The sequence below is a fragment of the Elephas maximus genome, chromosome 16 (assembly GCF_024166365.1).
Source record: "Elephas maximus indicus isolate mEleMax1 chromosome 16, mEleMax1 primary haplotype, whole genome shotgun sequence".
Lineage (NCBI taxonomy): Eukaryota > Metazoa > Chordata > Mammalia > Proboscidea > Elephantidae > Elephas > Elephas maximus.
The window spans coordinates 48,745,575-48,762,462 of record NC_064834.1 but is presented as its reverse complement, the minus strand read 5'-3'; the positions used below and the strand labels follow the sequence as shown (position 1 = coordinate 48,762,462).

The window sequence follows — 16,888 nt, the reverse complement described above, 5'->3', positions numbered from 1 at the left end:
CCCTGGCCCCTCAAAGGCATTTACCGCAGCCTAAATTAGGGCCCTGGGCTGTGCTTTTCATACAGGTTGGGGTTGAATTTCTTAATATCATAATGCATACGGGAAAATAATGCCATGAGTTCACAAAGGCGGCCAATGCCAGCACAAAGGCGCCGGCCAATGACCTTGGAGGAGCTCAATTTTGAAAACTACTTGTTCCCTGAGGGTAAACAGCAGGCTTCTATTGAGATTAAGTGAGGCTAATAGGGGGATTATTTATTACAAGGTAGTAAGACTTGGAGAGCCTCAGGCCATAATTCTATTTTACCCCCATGTAATTAATCTATAATGCTCCCTCCCCACCCCCGCCCCCCGCCACCACAAGTAGTCACCTCCCCAGTGATACAATATAGGTCAATTTCTTTCCTGTTGCTTGTTTTCAGGCTCAGCAAAGGAAAGTTTTATCCTAATGCATCCACTTCAGTCTAAAAAACACTAGCAAAAAATTCCAAACGCCATCATAAATACAAAAGAGAAGACATATTTCAAAAGCCTAAAAAACTACATTACTCCTATTCATGGTTATCTGGGTGTGGGGTATTTATTTTTCACAAAGTTTAGGACGGTCACAAGGAGAGGCTGCTAAACTGCTTAGAAATCTGTTGAACTGGACACGCTGGGAGGCATGGAGGAGTGACTGCACGCTTTATACTGACCTAAATGGTTTAACCCCAGACATCAAGGGGGCTTTAGGCATTTCAAATGCAGGCACAGAGCAGTTTATAGGAAATGGGATGCTTTTAAAGGTAGGCCAAATATAGCCTCAGGACGTTTAATAGGCCATTTCAATTTTTAATGTAGAATGTTCCTAAATTTACACTATAGCCAGCTGATCTCTGCCTCAACTAGATTCTGAAAACCCTACACATTCATGGAAAATTGCTGATTTTCCAGTGGCTCTGCCCAATTTTTGACGTGTCTGGGGCTGGCAGATTTCTCATCCATTGCTAGATTTTTATGATGTGAAGCAGCGTGCAGACAAACAGAAGCAATAATTCAAGTACAGCAACCTCTCCAGCAAAGGCAAGAGGTCTTAGCAAGAGCTGTTCTATCCCCACCCCATCCTCTGAGACAAGGGCCAATGGGGACCCCAGAATAAATGTTATTACCTAGGATCTTATTGCTTATGGGCAACACATCAGAAAGAACACCTGGGAATCTGCTCTGCAGATCTGGGTACTGACCACTGACCAGTTTATCGTACAAATGTATATATATAATATATAACATAACCAGATGAGAAGAGGGGGCAGTTAAAGCTTGGATTGGATGTAACATTACAGATCAAACACCCCAAACAGCTCTCAACCTGCTGGTTTTTGTTCTTTCTCATGTGTGAACTGCATTATGAAAAGCAAGTCCACTGCTCAAAATATATTCTTCTACAATACTACAATGCAAACCAACATCACTCGGAACATCTGTATACGGCACATGTAATAAATATTAAAAAAAAAAAACTATTTACAACATTACTTCTTGTGAACATTTAGATGAGAGCAAAATCTATTTCTTCCTGCAAAGTTTAAAAAAGTTTTGACTTTCTAGTTCAGTGCTAAATTCCCTGGCACCTAGTTATCCATTCACATTTCACCTTAAATCAGATTTTCTTACAAAGAGTATCTTAGAAAAAAAACATTCTCCAGCATTACTGTTCAAGTGTCCTCCTCATTTGTTTAGAAAAGACAAAAGGAGGCCATAAGGAAATACGCAAATTATGGTTCAAGTGGATGACAAAAATCCCTGCATGCCCGCGGTCCTAAAGCTGCCTGCAGACCTGGAGTTACAGATCTCCAGCCAGCCAGCCAGACAGAAGGAGATCATGACTCAGCCAGGGGAGCCCAGGAATGGGGCAGGGGAGGAGGAACACCACCACAGAACATTGGTTCCATTACATCTAGGGGTGCTCTGAAATGCAGACCAGGACTCCTGAGAAGTGAAGCTGAACACATCTTACAACAGATGGTCTCGTTCTGTAACCACTGGTTACAGGTGGGAATGGCCAACATCTGCTTGCTGAGACAAGGAGGAAGAGGAGGAGAAGGAGAGCTGAGATGCTCATGAGTACTGTCAAGGTGTGGAAAGTACCATGCTTATCTTCTATGGTTAAAGAGTAGACAGGGGTCATTCACAAACATGAGACTAGGAATAAATCTTAATGCTTTCTTTAGGCAACCAGTGGTTTCTTCATATCCCACAGGTGTGGGTTTGGATTTCCTTGTGGCTACAACTAAGGCTCGTTTCTCTCCTCAGGCCGTTGAACTGTGCAGTTGAATGTATCACCCGTTTAAGCGAGAAGTTGCCGCTGCCTGAGGCAGCCCCGATGCCATGCCCGGCACAGGCCATACTCATTGTGGGAGTCCCACTTTGTTCTGGGATGGGGTGACTGCTGCATCTGCCCAAGTACAGTGAGGGTTTCAAGGCTCCACCCTTCTTCCTTCACTGAGCTGTTTAGGATTCAGTGGAGGAGCATGGTAGTTGAGGAGGATGGGTGGTTAGAAAGAACAGTTTTTTAGAAAGCCCTTTTGACAGTTAATTTTTTTTTTGTTACAATAAATACTTTCTATAGAAGCATTTGTACAGGAAAATATCACTATTTACACAGTGAAATAAACTCCACAGTGCTGTGTATAAATATGTTATATATGTGTATTTCAAACAATAATCACTAACACAGTCTCCTAGAACTATTAAGAACACAGAAACCACTGGCGAAACCAATACCCTTAAACTACAGTGGCTCTAAAAATAATCCCTACCTGTGGTATAAATACACAAAATTCTGCAAATCTTGTTTGTACAGCATCTTTTCCACAAACTAGCTCCCAAATACTATAGCTTCAGCTACAGAATATCATGAGGTCACAGAAAAACAACTGGGGTTTAAAAAAAGTATGATAAATTGACCAGAATTTGGACCCAATGGCTAAATACTGGAAGGAAAAAAGTGATGAAGACAGAAATGCTTCAAATACAACACGTATGTGTTCACTTGGGAGGTGGGAGACTGTACCAGAGAATATGCCTCCTAGAAGTGGGCTGGTGGCAAGAGCAAAGTGTGAGGGAAGAGCAAGGGTAAGACTCAAGGGTGGCTCCTCAAAATGAGGAGGCGAGCCAGGCTGGTCAGGATCGGGCTTCCCTGGCCAGGCCAGAGAGCCCTGACTTCTTCGGTCTAATGCTGCTGGTGTGCTGATGAGGTGCCATCAATATGCTGGTATTTTTAAGAGAACCGAGAATACGTGGTTTGGATCCGAGGTGCAACAGGTTCAACCTAAGACCAGCCATATATGTTCAAAAGTAATGCCCAAAGCTTGGGGAGGATGAACTTAAAATACACTAGATACGAAAGAGAAGCGGAGGGCTTGAGGAGGAAAACTAACGCACTCTGTGCTTGCAGAGAGAGACACTATTCTAGGCTTAGGTTCATTAGTAAATTCTATGTGTTGAGTGCTGTTGTAGTGGAATGTCAAGTTCATCCTGATTCATAAAAATGAAGACAACTGTGCTTTTATTTTAAAAGATTTTGTACTTAGTTTTAACCATATATTCTAGTAGATATGATCATATGTTCACAACTCATCAGTAATATTCAGCTGGCAAAGGGGATATTTTTTCTTTGTTTCTTTTAAAGCACAAGCATTATTCAGGACTAACATGCCACAGCAGCTGTGTGCTGATATGAACAGACAAGAAACCCTAAAATCTAAAAGGAAGGAAATGCTGCAATGCTGCACTACTTGCAAAAGTAAATTTGCATAGTTGTACATACAATTTGATCTTGAATAGTATACTGCAAAGCTCAGCAAGCTTTCTGGGAAGGGCCAGAAAGTATTTTAGATAGTTTGGGCCACATATCATCTCTGTCACATATTCTGTAATATATACAACCCTTTTAAAAAAAGTAAAATCCATTCTTCTGACCCCTGGCATATTATAAAGCCATAAGCACCCAGTTCTCCTTTTAAAACAGGCAGTCTACACTTTCAGGTGGCTTGGCTTCTAAGTTCCCCATGTTAAGTAGAACGGGCCCAGATATGTCTGTGCTTGCCAGGTGAGTGACCGCACAACTGTCCCTGTGAAGGCTGAAGCAAAGGGTTTCTCCTGAGCACTAAGCAAAAGCCACCGAGGCTCTGGGAAAAGGAAGACCAGACAGGGTAGGTAATGGAAGGAACTGACCAGCTCTGGCCCAGTTCCAAGGGCAAAGGCATGAACAAGGACGCCCTCGGCAAAGTGCCCAGGGTGGTTCCCGGGCCCCCAGTACAGCACAGCAAAGCCCCAAGTTGGGGAAGTATCAGAGGGTGCTGGGTTTCTCCCTGGGTATGCTTATCTTTAGAAGAAAGAGGTCAGATCCTTGAGTCTTCCAATCAGCCCACAGTAGAATACCGAAGTCTGTTCTGGCATCTCAAGGGATGAATTATATTAAAAGGCTTACTATAATTCTGCTTGTTTTAAATAATCTTTTTTCTTCCTTTTTTCCCGAAAAGGATTTGGGAGCAAGCATGGGGAAGAGTACTGCTAGGAGGTGAGACTGCCTTGTCAATGTGATATATATACACATGATTTAATACCAAAAACAAAAAAAAAGATAAAAATCCCAGTATTTCAGTGTATTTCAAGCCATAAGACACAAAATTAATAGCGAAGAACTAAAAAAAAAAAAAGACAATTAGTTGTTTCAAAACAATTGAAACAGTCATTGCTTTGGGTCCACTGACTAAATTCTTTTCACTGACATGACATTCAACTTCATACTGAAAATTAGCACAGAAACTTATCCTTGAGTTTTGGGGACAGGGAAGACTAAAACCTTGGAAGCTGATTGGATTTGATCTAAAGATGTAATCCACAACTTCTCAGTCACGCTCAGGTTATAGCACGTTCCAATTTTCTATCGATTTATTTAAAGCACTTCAAGCTTATTTTTCGACTTACCTTTAATAAAATTACTTTGAAACAATAGTATGTGACTGAAAAAATTGTCAGTATCAACACATTTTATTTTCCTAGAAACTGGCCAAAAATATTACATAAGAATAAACAATGCTTTGGGTTGATCTTTGTTTCCACCTTATGAAAAGACTTTTTTCCATATCTAAATGTGAGAGTCAGAGGAGTAAAAGTCAAACTAAAGTAGACTAATTTTAAAAGAAAATCTTGGCTTCCTTTAGTAATAAACAAGAAATGAAACCAGAGTCAGCTATGTAAGAGGCCTAGGCCACGTTTTAGATTTCAGAGTGTCTATTTGTTCATGAGTTCTAGCTCTATAGGCTAAAGGTGGTCTCGTTGGCTACTGCGATGCTGATTTTAAGAAGGAAGATGGGACACTAAAGTAGCTCAAGTTTAAGGGGATGGTAGTTGATGTGCTGTATCAATATAATATGCCTCCTTTGTAGCAAGCAGAAATAAAGAAATGTAAAAGAATAAAATTATGATAAGGAAGAAGAAAGAAAAGGACAGTGAGGAAAAGAGGCAGAAAGAAAGAGAAGATAAATCAGGGAAGATTAAGTCCTGAAATAGGATTATTTTCTCAAGCATGGGTCAGCAAACTTTTTCTTAAAGTCCAGGTGGTAAATTCTTTAGGCTTTGTGGGTTGTATGGTCTCTAATGCACCTATTCAACTCTGCCCTTGTAGTGTGAAAGCAACCATAGGCAATCCATGAACAAATGGGCATGGCTATATTCCAATAAAATCTCATTTACAAAAACGAGCCGCCAGCCCATGGTTTGCAGACCCTTGATTTATCTATCATCTGTAGGCCACAGGTAGCCTGCAAGGGTTGACTAAAATCAAAAAGAACTGGTACAGCTCCCCAGGCTAATGACCAGCACCTTGGGATATTCCCAAGTCTCCCAGCCAGTCCAGTCCCAGGTATTGTGACAAGACACCAGACTTGCTGGTGGTGATGCTATAAAGCATCACCAGCTTGCATCACATGGCATGCTGTCCTTTCCTATGTGGCTGTTAGGTCCACTAATCAGTAGGAATGTTGCCCATAAATGAGAGTGACAGCTTCAGCTCTCAGCACAGAATCCATCACAGGGCAGGAAAGAGGCCGCTAGAATAAGTGAAAACATTGATTCAAAGCAGGGCTCCAAACTGGTTCATTCTGGTTGGAACCCCTGCTGAGAATTTTCATTTCTACCCCGGATATACTGAATCAGCATCTACATTTTAACAAAATTCCCAGATGATTCTTATGTATAATAAATTTTGAAAACCACTGCTCTGCTAGTGGTTCTCAGAATCGGTTCCTAACCAGCAGCATTGGCATTGCCTGGGAACTTGTTAGAGATGCAATTTCTCAGCAGGGGTTCGAAACAGAAGGAACAGGTTCCAAGACCTGATTCAAAGTAACTGTCTTTAAGTGATGCCTTTTACTGATGACCTATCTGAACAGTGAGAAACTCACCTGGACAGTACGTGACATATAAAGGATCCCATTAGAAAGCACCACAGATATACAGGGATGACTAGCTACACATCTTCTACCCATACTATTATGTGGACAACAAGGCATGAACCTACAGTGTAAGATTTTAAGATAAGGCTTGTGTAGAAGTCTTTAATGCATTACAGACACAACAGAATTGGCCTAGCTAAGGAACCGAGGGACCAGCGATTGCTGATCAACACACACTCCTAACATTCTTATACATGGGAAGCTTCAAAAGCAGAACAAAGATTCATGGCCTTCCTGTTGCCCTGGGAGATTGCTACATGTCTGAGGAAGTGGTAGGGTCAAGGCCCTGGACCCTGCCAGAGAGGCTGTCTCCATGTTGTCCTCCTACACCAGGGAGCTTCAGGGGATAGAAAATGGGTCTCAGGAAGAGGGCCTACTTCCCAGGCAACTCTCAATCCCTTTGGAAGTTCAGAGGGGAGACCAGTGTTCTTTGGCCATCAATTTTGCTCCAACGCTGGGGCAGTTGCTACACTATGTACAGTCCCAGGAGCAGAATTCAACTTCTGATTTGGAACCTGGAGTGAGGGGCAGACTGCCTGTGGGTCTGGTGGCAAGCCATACTGTGAAAATGGCCACAGGAAAGAGGGCTTTGCAAAGGAGGAAAAACAAGGTGAGACTTCAGTCAGTGCCAAGCCCGAGATTTGGAGGTGTCTGGGTGACAGATTTGCCAGTATTTGCTGTAGGTGTACAAAGACCTTGCAGAGGAGGTCCTTGAGAGTTGTTTTCGTTTTTTTTTTTTTCCCTTTCTTCTATTAGCAAAATTATCTGTGTCAGTCAGAATGAGATTCAACAAATATAAAAACAATCCTTAACTTTTAAGTGTCCGAATTATGCAGAAAGTCAGTCTATTTAAACATAGATACTATTATAAAGCAAAAGTTGATTTTAAAGATGATCCATTGCATTGTTAGGTGTGTAAAATACCTTTTCTCAAATGCAGTCTAGAATGACAGAGAAGGTGATTACCTTAAAGTAAGCTGCTGCTTTTTTTTTTTGAAAAGGAACTTAGAAAAGTAATGGAATGAATTAAAAACCTAGAACTGGAAAATGCCACCCACTTACTGCTTCACACCTCTCCCTACCATAATCCAAGCACCCTTACAAGGTAGTTTGTGTGTGGTCAGAGGGCACTGCAAACGTAGGTACAGAAATCAGCACACGCGACATCCACAAACATCAGATGTTTCAGTCCCACGAAAACAATATCCAGTGACAACTATATGGGAAGATATATTTTTTAAACTCTAAATCCATTGTTTTTTAGATTAAATGAACCTATTCAAAACATATTAATGCTTCTGTGCAAGTTAATGCTGAGAAAGCGTTGCCAACATACACACTCAGCAGTTTCATTATTATAGGTAGCTCTTGAATGGCTAAAGTCAAAGATACTAAAAAGGAAAAAAGAAAAGGCTCATGGGAGAGAGGAGATTTAAAAAAAAAATCAGGGCTTCACTGAAGATCGTAAGCTTCACTATCTATAAAATTCAACCCAAAAATTTCATTTTCCCATGGATCAAATGCTTTTTTCCAGTCCTATCCAATCATCAGAAGTTTTCACTATATACAACAAACCTTTAATAGAATGTGTAGAAGGCCCATTTTATCATGATTTGAATGAACTAATGCATTAAAAAAAAAAAAAAGTCCATCTGGGTTTATCTAAAGATACCGGAAACAACCTAAATGGAAAACTTTTAATGCAAAGGAGAAGGCAGCGGCTGTTCACACAGGCCTGTTTTGGTGACAGGCCATGTTACAAAGAAGCTGGTGGAAGATTTAACAACCAACCCTTTTTTGTAGAGTGGCCCAGTGGGAATGCCAGGTACACGCTGCTATGGGCAATAATGGAGCAAGGTTACAGGCACCGAATTAGAGCCAAGACGCCTGCATCAGGTTCATTTGGGGAAAGAAAGCAACATCAGTTACAAATACTGCAGCTCTCAAGTCTGAGTCATGGAGCAGGGCTTGACATGATGCGGACAGGCATGGTACTCACAAGCATTTTACTTCCAGTAAGGTGCTAACCAATCCGAACGGACAGCCGCTCTAAACAAGTACACTCACATTGAAGCACGCAGCTGAACGCCGGCTCTGGGTATAGGGTGTGTGGGGGCTCAATCTGAGATTGTTGTTTCTGCTTCCTCCAACTGCAAGACTGCTTTGACCTTTACAGAAGTCTGCATTTAGACTTTTCTGGGTCTGGTGCCAAAGGTATGGGGATGCTCAGAGAAACACTGGGCCACATCTAAGCCACCTGGTCTATGCTATTATCCAGCTCATGGACACCCTGGCACACTGCATGGGGAAGAAAGAATTTTACTGTAAAACTGGGACTGGGAGACATTTGTGGCTGATAACCACATGCAAATGCACCCAAATACCCATGGACGCACACACTATTAAACTTTTCTATTACTGGAAATAACTTTTTGGGTTTCTCTGAACATGGAAGTAAGGATCAGTATAATAGTCGCTCTCATCCGAATCATCAAATTACAGCTACAAGATGGGGGAGGGGGGAAAACCTAGATTTTGTTTTTCAAAAGTTGTATGAAAACCTTGTTAGCGTGCTAGCAAGCTTGCAAGGCCAAACTTTGAAGTGGATGGTTAAGAATCAGGAACACAGTTTGGGGATGCAAATAATTCTTACAGATCATAAATATTAACACCCGTGACACACCTGTTGTCCCATGGTTACGTAATTTAGAATATGACAAAATGACAAAAGATCAAAGGTGAGAGGAGTGCTCAACAATGAATATGGTTTTTTAAAAGGGGGGCAACAGAAATATTAATCTTTTATAACACCTACAAATCCCCTCTGCACTCTCCATATACCATAAAGATGATTTGGTTTAGCTTTCAAATATCACTGAAACAAACAAACAAATAAGGTAGAGAGGGAAGTTTACTGCTGGGGTTTGCAAAGAGTAGCATCCATTCATGTATAGATGCGGCAGGGTGGCTGCTGAAAAGCTACTTTTATGTGTATGAGGGTGGTTTTCTCGGCTACAGTACAAGTGCTTGTGCATCAAGTATAAAATACAAGCCTTTAATCACATAGATCAGCTTTTTAGCTTTTGTAAATTTAAAAACAAAAAGGATAAATAAGGCACTGTACTTTTAAAAACTAAAACTGCTTGGTTCCAAGTTTAAAACCCAAGGAACAACCAGAATATAATATATAACTTCCCTTACTCAGCCTCAGAGAAAGACTCTGCAAGTTCCCTTCTCCATCTGAGACGTATTTTCTGACACCTCAAATTGGGGTGTTCTCCATTAGCTGCAGGTTTGAAAGGCTTGATAAGCTTATAAAAGCAGATTCAGTTAATGCAAAATAAAGGGTTACTTCTACGGAAGAGTTTTACTCTTGGCTGCCGTCCTTCAAATCACTTTGCATCCAGCCGTCTCCGCTTGCTGTGGACAGAGTCCAGCTTTGCCTTCAGCTTGCGCTTTCTCTGGGCAGCGCTGTTTTCTGGGCTTTTCGTCAAGGGTCTGGCCCGAGTCTTCCCGCTGCTCTGCTTCCTGTTCGTAGATTTCTGTGGCCTTGCAGAAGATTCACCTGCCCCTTTTTGCTTTGCAGGTTTAGTCAGTGTTTCTGAGACTGTAGGCTGGGTAGGTCTTTTGTTGGTATTCTCTTTTTCTTTCCTGGAGGGAAGGCAGCCCTTCGCAGCAGACTTTTTAGGGATCTTCACTTTATTTTCTTTCAAAGAGGTCTTTTTGGGCAGTTGGCCGATTTTGTCTTTTGTAGCTGGTTTCTTGGCAGCAGGGGCTTTGGTGGATCCATCACAATGTTTTTCTTTGCTGGCTTTCACCACCGGTCCCTTGTCCTTACTGGAGGGAAGAGACCGGTCCTGAGTGCTGCCTTCTGTTCTCTTTCTTTTATTCTGTACTTCTGTTTTAGGCAAGCTTTCAGGCATCTGCTTCCCTTTCCTTCCCTTCACTCCCTCGGTATTTTTGGGCTTGACAGGAAACCCATCTGCATCCACCTGCAGGGCAAGCTTGGGGGACATTAGTGGGTTGATGCACACACTCTTACGGCTCTGTTTATTTTCCACAGCCTCACCAAGTGAGCTTTCTATTTTCTCATCCTTGATCAAACGCTGCTGAGCTCTGAGCTTTCCTCGAATGTTGGAATATTTTCTAAGGATTCGGGTACTGGCTGGTGTAGGTGAGTTCATGGGAGGATGGCTATTTCTCTCTTCCTTGACTTCCTCTACGCTACCTTCAGAGTTAGGGCCGAGGCTGACATCACTGCCATCCTCTGGCTCCACTTGATCAGGATTCTCTCGAAATTTAGCCCAGAGCTTCTGTGTTTTCCAATTATTCCTAACAGGAGTAGCTCCAGGGAATTTCTTTAAGTGTTTTTTCAAGCGCTCAGCTTGTAGAGAGCTCGGATATAGGCTGGAAGGAGAGTATTTCTGTAGAGGATGTTTCACAGGGGGAGTGTCTCCTGGAAGACGAGTGTTGAGCTTCTTCACAATTACCAGAGATCGGGTTTCAGTTGTCTCTAAGAACCACTTACAAACATTAGATAATTTAAAGTTTGTCATAAACAGCATCTGAACAGGGGAAAACTTTTGAACTTCCAATGAACCCCTACATTTCCGTGACCTTTTCTTGCTTTTCCAAATCTCCTTCAGTTTATCTGACTTGTTCCTTACTCTTGGTGTTGGTTGTACTTCTTTCTCCAACTGGATCCAGCCCTTCTGAACTTTCATGTACTGGGCATTGAAGTTGGCAATAAGCTCTTGGCTCTCCTCCTCAGCACACCATTCCACAAACTTTGGTTGTTCATCTACCACTGTGTCCACATCATCCTCTTCTAAGGGATCTCTACTCTCTGAAGCTTCTTTTTCCTTCGGTGTTGAGTTTACTAGTGCAGCTTCCTTTTCTGAAGTCACTTTCGTAGTATCCAAGGAGTCCAGAGAATGGGCATGTCTTAGGTTGTAGGTTGAAGAGGTCAATCTTTTGGGCCTTGGTATCAACTTTGGTGGCATAGTAGCATTACCATTTCCACTACTTGACAACCCAAGTGAGCTAGATGGTGCATCATTATCATCATCTTTATGCTGGGGGTTTTCACTGTCTGCCTTACTTACAACCTCTTCTACCTCCTGTATAGGAATATGTCCTGGCTTCTCTTTTGATTGCCCTGGCTCCCTCTTACAGGGAATACTTTCAGAGGGAGCACGAGCATTTTTCACACTTAACTTAGACTGAACACAGATTTCTAGTCTCTCTCCTGGCAGGGGCTGGCCAACGGTGATTACAGGATCACTGCTGGGGAAAATCTCTCTTTTTTCCCCCTTGATTTCTTTTGCCAGCATGTTTTTAAAAGTCTGCCTGGTGATGATCCCACCTCCATCACCCTCCCGCTCAGCATCTTTCTCAGAGCGATTTTCATTGACATTTGTGTTGTCAGTGTCCTTCGGAGCTTTTGTATGGAAACTGCCTGTCTGAAAATCGTCAGGAGCTGTCCCACTAGGGTATCCTTCTTTTTTAGAACGTTTGGCAGTATAATTTTTAGAAACCTTGATCTCAGGACAAGCAGAAGAAGAATCTGAAATTTGATTTCTTAGGTACCTATCAGCAGAGGAAGAATCTGAAAGTTGACTTCTTAGGCACCTATCAGAGGCCTCAGGGAATTTTTTACCTTTTTTCTTCTTGTCCAAATTCTCTTCAGAACATTCAATGTTTTGATCACACATAACTTTTTCTGAAGGATGTCTGACATCACTTCCATCTTCTAATTTTCCTGTATCACCTGCTGCCTCACTTTCCTCAACTTCACTGGGGTTTTCATTAGTAAAAACACTGTTTTTCCTCAAGAGCAGGTGAGTATTGAGCTCCTGAGTGTCTTCAGTCTTGGCCCCAGGACTGATGCTTGTCTCAACGCTAGGACTGACGCTTGTCTCAACTCTAGGACTGACGCTTGTCTCGGCCTTAGGCCTGACATTTGTCTCAACCCCAGGACTGCCACTTGTCTGGGCCTCAGGACTGAAACTTGTCTCAACTCTTGGACTCATGCTTGTCTCGACCCCAGGACTGATGCTTGTTTCAACCCCAGGACTGATGCTTGTCTGGGCTTCAGGACTGGCGCTTGTCTCAACTCTTGTACTGATGCTTGTCTCAACCCTAGGACTGATGCTTGCCTTGGTCTTAGGACTCACATTTGTTTCAACCCCAGGACTGATGCTTGTCTCGACCGCAGGAACGACGCTTGTCTGGGCCTCAGGAGTGATGCTTCTCTCAGAGCCAGGAATGATGCTTGTCTCGGCCTCAGGACCGATGCTTGTCTGGGCCTCAGGAGTGACGCTTCTCTCAGAGCCAGGACTGACGCTTGTCTTGACACCAGGACTGACATTTGTCTCAGCCTTAGGACTGAAATTTGTCTCGGCCTTAGGAATGACGTTTGTCTCGGCCTCAGGAATGACATTTGCCTTGACCCCAGGACTGACGCTTGTCTCAACCCCAGGACTGACGCTTGTCTCAACCCCAGGACTGACGCTTGTCTCAATCCCAGGACTGACACTTGTCTGGGCCTCAGGAGTGACGCTTATCTCAGCACCAGGACTGATGCTTGTCTCGACCCCAGGACTGACGCTTGTCTGGGCCCCAGGACTGACGCTTGTCTGGGCCTCAGAACTGATCCTTTCATTGTGTTCAGCTTTTCCCAGACTCACAGGAGGCTCCAAGTCCACTGGGGGACTTTGATTTTCTGAGCACAGAGGACTTTCCTCTCTACTGACTATTTTAAGAGAAGAAAGAACTTCACTGCTTCCCTCAGAAATGCTCTCAGTAGAGGGAACCAAGTGACAGTCTTGGGGAGCACTCACCTCTTCTGTATCCAGTAGTTCAATGGGTTGTTGGTCTTGCTCGTGGGAAGATATACTACTTGCTGTGAAAGCTGAAACCGTGGAGCTGCCTTCTGGCATGTTCTCTTTAGGGAGGTGAGCAAGGAAAGGCCACACAAGGCTGGAGGCTATCATTTCCTTTGACTCAGCGGAAGTGCTTTGATTCAGTTTATCCACCATGCGGCAAGCCTCAGGCTCTTGAGATTCTTTTTCAGATGAAGTGTTTCTGTCTCCTTCTTTGAGGGAACTTATTTCCTTACTAGGTTCTTCAGGGCTGTCTTCTCTAGGAAGCTGCACATCTACTGTAGGTCTAGGGGCTGAAATTGTAAGGGTCTGTTTGGGAATAACTACTGCCTCTGATGCCAGTGTTGAGCAGCTTGCTTTTTCCTGGGAGTGTAAATTTCTGGCCAGTGTGCGAACAGTTGGCAGCTCACAACAGTCACCGTTGAAAAAGTATCCTCGAGTACTCTTTCTGGCTGTTTTCCGAGACGAAAATATAGATCTTTGATTTTCAAAGTGGCATTCTGTTATTGGTTGACTGATATAGACGACATCACACTGATTATCATAATCATTTATCCTCAACCCTGATGCCCTTTTACTTTTCCGAGCAGTCTTGACAGAGGTTGATATTGTCTTGGTTCGTGAATGTCCATTAGATGCTTTGTGTACAGCTGGCATGGGGCTGGGGGCTAACCAACCATCTTTGGAATGATCATACTGGCCCTTATCACTGGGATATGAATGGTAACCCACTTTATTTCTTCCTAGTGAGTGAAGATGGTTCTCTTGCTTTGGCCTTGCATCTTGTTCAGTTGCCTCTAAATCTTGGTGCAAAGGCATTTTTGAGCTACATTGTAAAGCATTCTCTTTGTCAGCAGTTCTAGGCAAGTTTCCCGCAAACCCTGAGTCCCAAGTCTCTTCTGATAAAGCTTTGACTGAATTTCTTTGAGGAACAATACAGCTGTTGCCCTCCTCACTGTTCTCAGCTGCCACTTTTACTGCAATTAGACTTTCTACTAATGCTGAGCTCTGCATACGGTCTTTACCATCCTCACATACTTTTGTATTTATGTCTTGCTTCTGTCCAGTGGTTTGCCCTTCCGTGTTTTTAGAGATGTGGTGGAAGTTTAATGAGGAAGAATTAGATGCAGTGAGGTATCCCAGAGTGGAACTATCCATTGAACTACCAGAATTAGGTTTAGTGGTTGGAAGTTGAGAGGAATCTTTCTGGACAATAGTCAAGGCATTCTCTGTTCCATCTACCAAGTTCGTCTCAGAAGGCAGCTCCTTAAGGTTCTGTTCTGTCAAGCGTAGAGAGCTGTGCAAGCCTGATGGGTCTATGAACAAATCTACAGAAGCAGGAGACTTCATATCGAGACACATAGCATCCTTTTCCTTATGTTTGGTGCTTAGCTGGCCACAGCCAGCACTGCAAGTAGATGTCTCCATTGCTGCAGAATCAGAACGTAGCAGATCCTCTGTGCCTGGCTGAGCTTCAGTGTACAAGTCGTTCAGAACACGAATGAACTGCTTCTGATGATGAGTGCACAGTTTGACCATAAACTTCTCCAGTGGGGACTTCGATTGATTGTTAGAATCTACTGCTATTGCCTCTGCTGAGTTCTCACTAGACAGACAAAGAGAAAGAAGGAATTAGTATGGTCATTTTCCAAAGAACCTTTTTACATTATGAAATTCACCTGATGTTATTTATATTATAAAGAGAGTGGGTACTCTGGCCAAAACTGCTTGTAAGTCTGCCCAGATACTTTTGATTCAACAAATAAGGAGTGCTTATCTAGTTAAAATGCAAGGCCAGCCTTGTTACATTTTCAATTTTTGGTGACAATATCCTTCATATTTTTAAATGGCCATTTAGAAATAATCTTTATCTTATAAAGAAAAGGTATCATTAAGGATAAAAAAAATTTTCAACATAAATTTTGGCTACACTATTTATTAACTCCAGTTGGTAAATGTATACTTTTGTTTTAGGCCTGGGTATTCCTGTTAAACAATCATTGGTTTATAAGTCTACAATACTGAAAAAATTCAAACATATTATATTACAAAACTTGGGTTGGAAGTACTTAGAGAACATATAGTTCTAAGATGGTTTCTCCACATGACCTATTGACTGGACTTATAATATTGCTAACAGTGATGGAGAAGTCTTTCTACCCCTTCCTTGGGTGTGGAGGAATAAAGATCAATTAACTTCACATTTCAGACACAGAACGATGGAATGAAAAGTTGATTCCTGATTCCTAGCTCTAAGTAAGGAAAAAGATATGAAATCGCATTGTAAATTATAAAACTCTGTCAATGCAAGATAGTATAATTATGTCTTCACTTAAGCCCCGCTTGTTACGGTCACCTAGACCTTCAATAAACATCTGACAGATTTCCACAGGAAGTCATTCTACATTAGGGAACCCTTTTCAATCATTTTCCATACTTTATCCAGGACAAACTCTTAGAGCTTAACCTGGACAGTGAAGACAGTGGGAAATGATAATACCAGATTCAAGACAGGCAATGAAAATTCCTGCTTAGAAAACGAAGGGTTTTCATGAGCTGCTTTGTACTTCTGGATTTCCGGGCTTTCCTTAGCCAATATAGTTGGAGTGCTCCAATTTCTTGAAGTTTATACAATTTCTGAATCTCTTTCTCTGGATTCTAATTCCTCAGAAGATCATTATCTGACTCTACACGTAAAGCGGCAGAGCACCAAGGGCAGCTTAATAAATGTGTGTAGAATAGACGTTGTTTGATAATATCTTCCACCTAATTCTCTGTTTCTTCAATATTTGACTTTTACCTTCTAGTCATGAAATGTCTTTATAGGAAGGCTTTCCCTAGATATTCCATTACACCTCCTTGTTGCCCTGCCTCTGGCCTCTGAAGCAGAGTGGTTATAGTAGAAAGAGCACACGTTGTGGAATATGAAAAACCTAGATTCCATTTCTAGCTCTGACATTTACTATATAAAGGATCTTAGACAAATTACTTAAATTTCTCTGAACCTTGGTTTCCTCATCTGAAATTGAGACCGAATACCAATATCTCAAAGGATTGTGTTGCAATGATTATATTACATAAATACATAAAGCACAAAACAGCAGCTGCTCAAACAATTTTTAAGACCAGGAGGTGAATAAAATTGCTGAAACATGTCTAAATACAAAGCAAAACAAAACCAAAACACTAATTGGTCACATCTGCTACTTAACCTAAACTGCTTTACAAGAGAAAAGGCTAGGGTATGTATCAGGTGATACCAACAGCATAACTGGTGTTATGCAAAGTTTGAACATGTTCAGTGGACAATGTAAGTTTTAAAAAGTGCCCATCTCAAAATGTTACGAAGTTTAAGGGGTACTTGAAGGGTAAACTTATTATCTAGAAAACTCACTTTTTTAAATTGTAAGAAAGCATTAATGCACATTCTTGATCTTTGGGTTATTTTTACTGAAGCCTCCTTGATTTGACTGACAATAACAGAACAGATATTTGTGCAAACTT

The 16,888-nt window shown here is 42.0% G+C and overlaps 1 protein-coding gene across 5 annotated transcripts in view; it reads right to left on the bottom strand.

The window, feature by feature from the left end:
* Positions 1 to 363: 363 nt before the first annotated feature.
* The window catches only part of LCOR (ligand dependent nuclear receptor corepressor), a 147,213-nt gene continuing 130,688 nt past the window's right edge, over positions 364 to 16,888 (bottom strand). For all 5 annotated transcript variants that reach the window (XM_049856111.1, XM_049856112.1, XM_049856113.1 and 2 more), the window contains one exon: positions 364 to 14,990. In XM_049856111.1, coding sequence (XP_049712068.1) covers positions 9,893 to 14,990 — 5,098 coding nt within the window. In that variant the 3' untranslated portion in view covers positions 364 to 9,892. The remainder of the gene's footprint in view (positions 14,991 to 16,888) is intronic.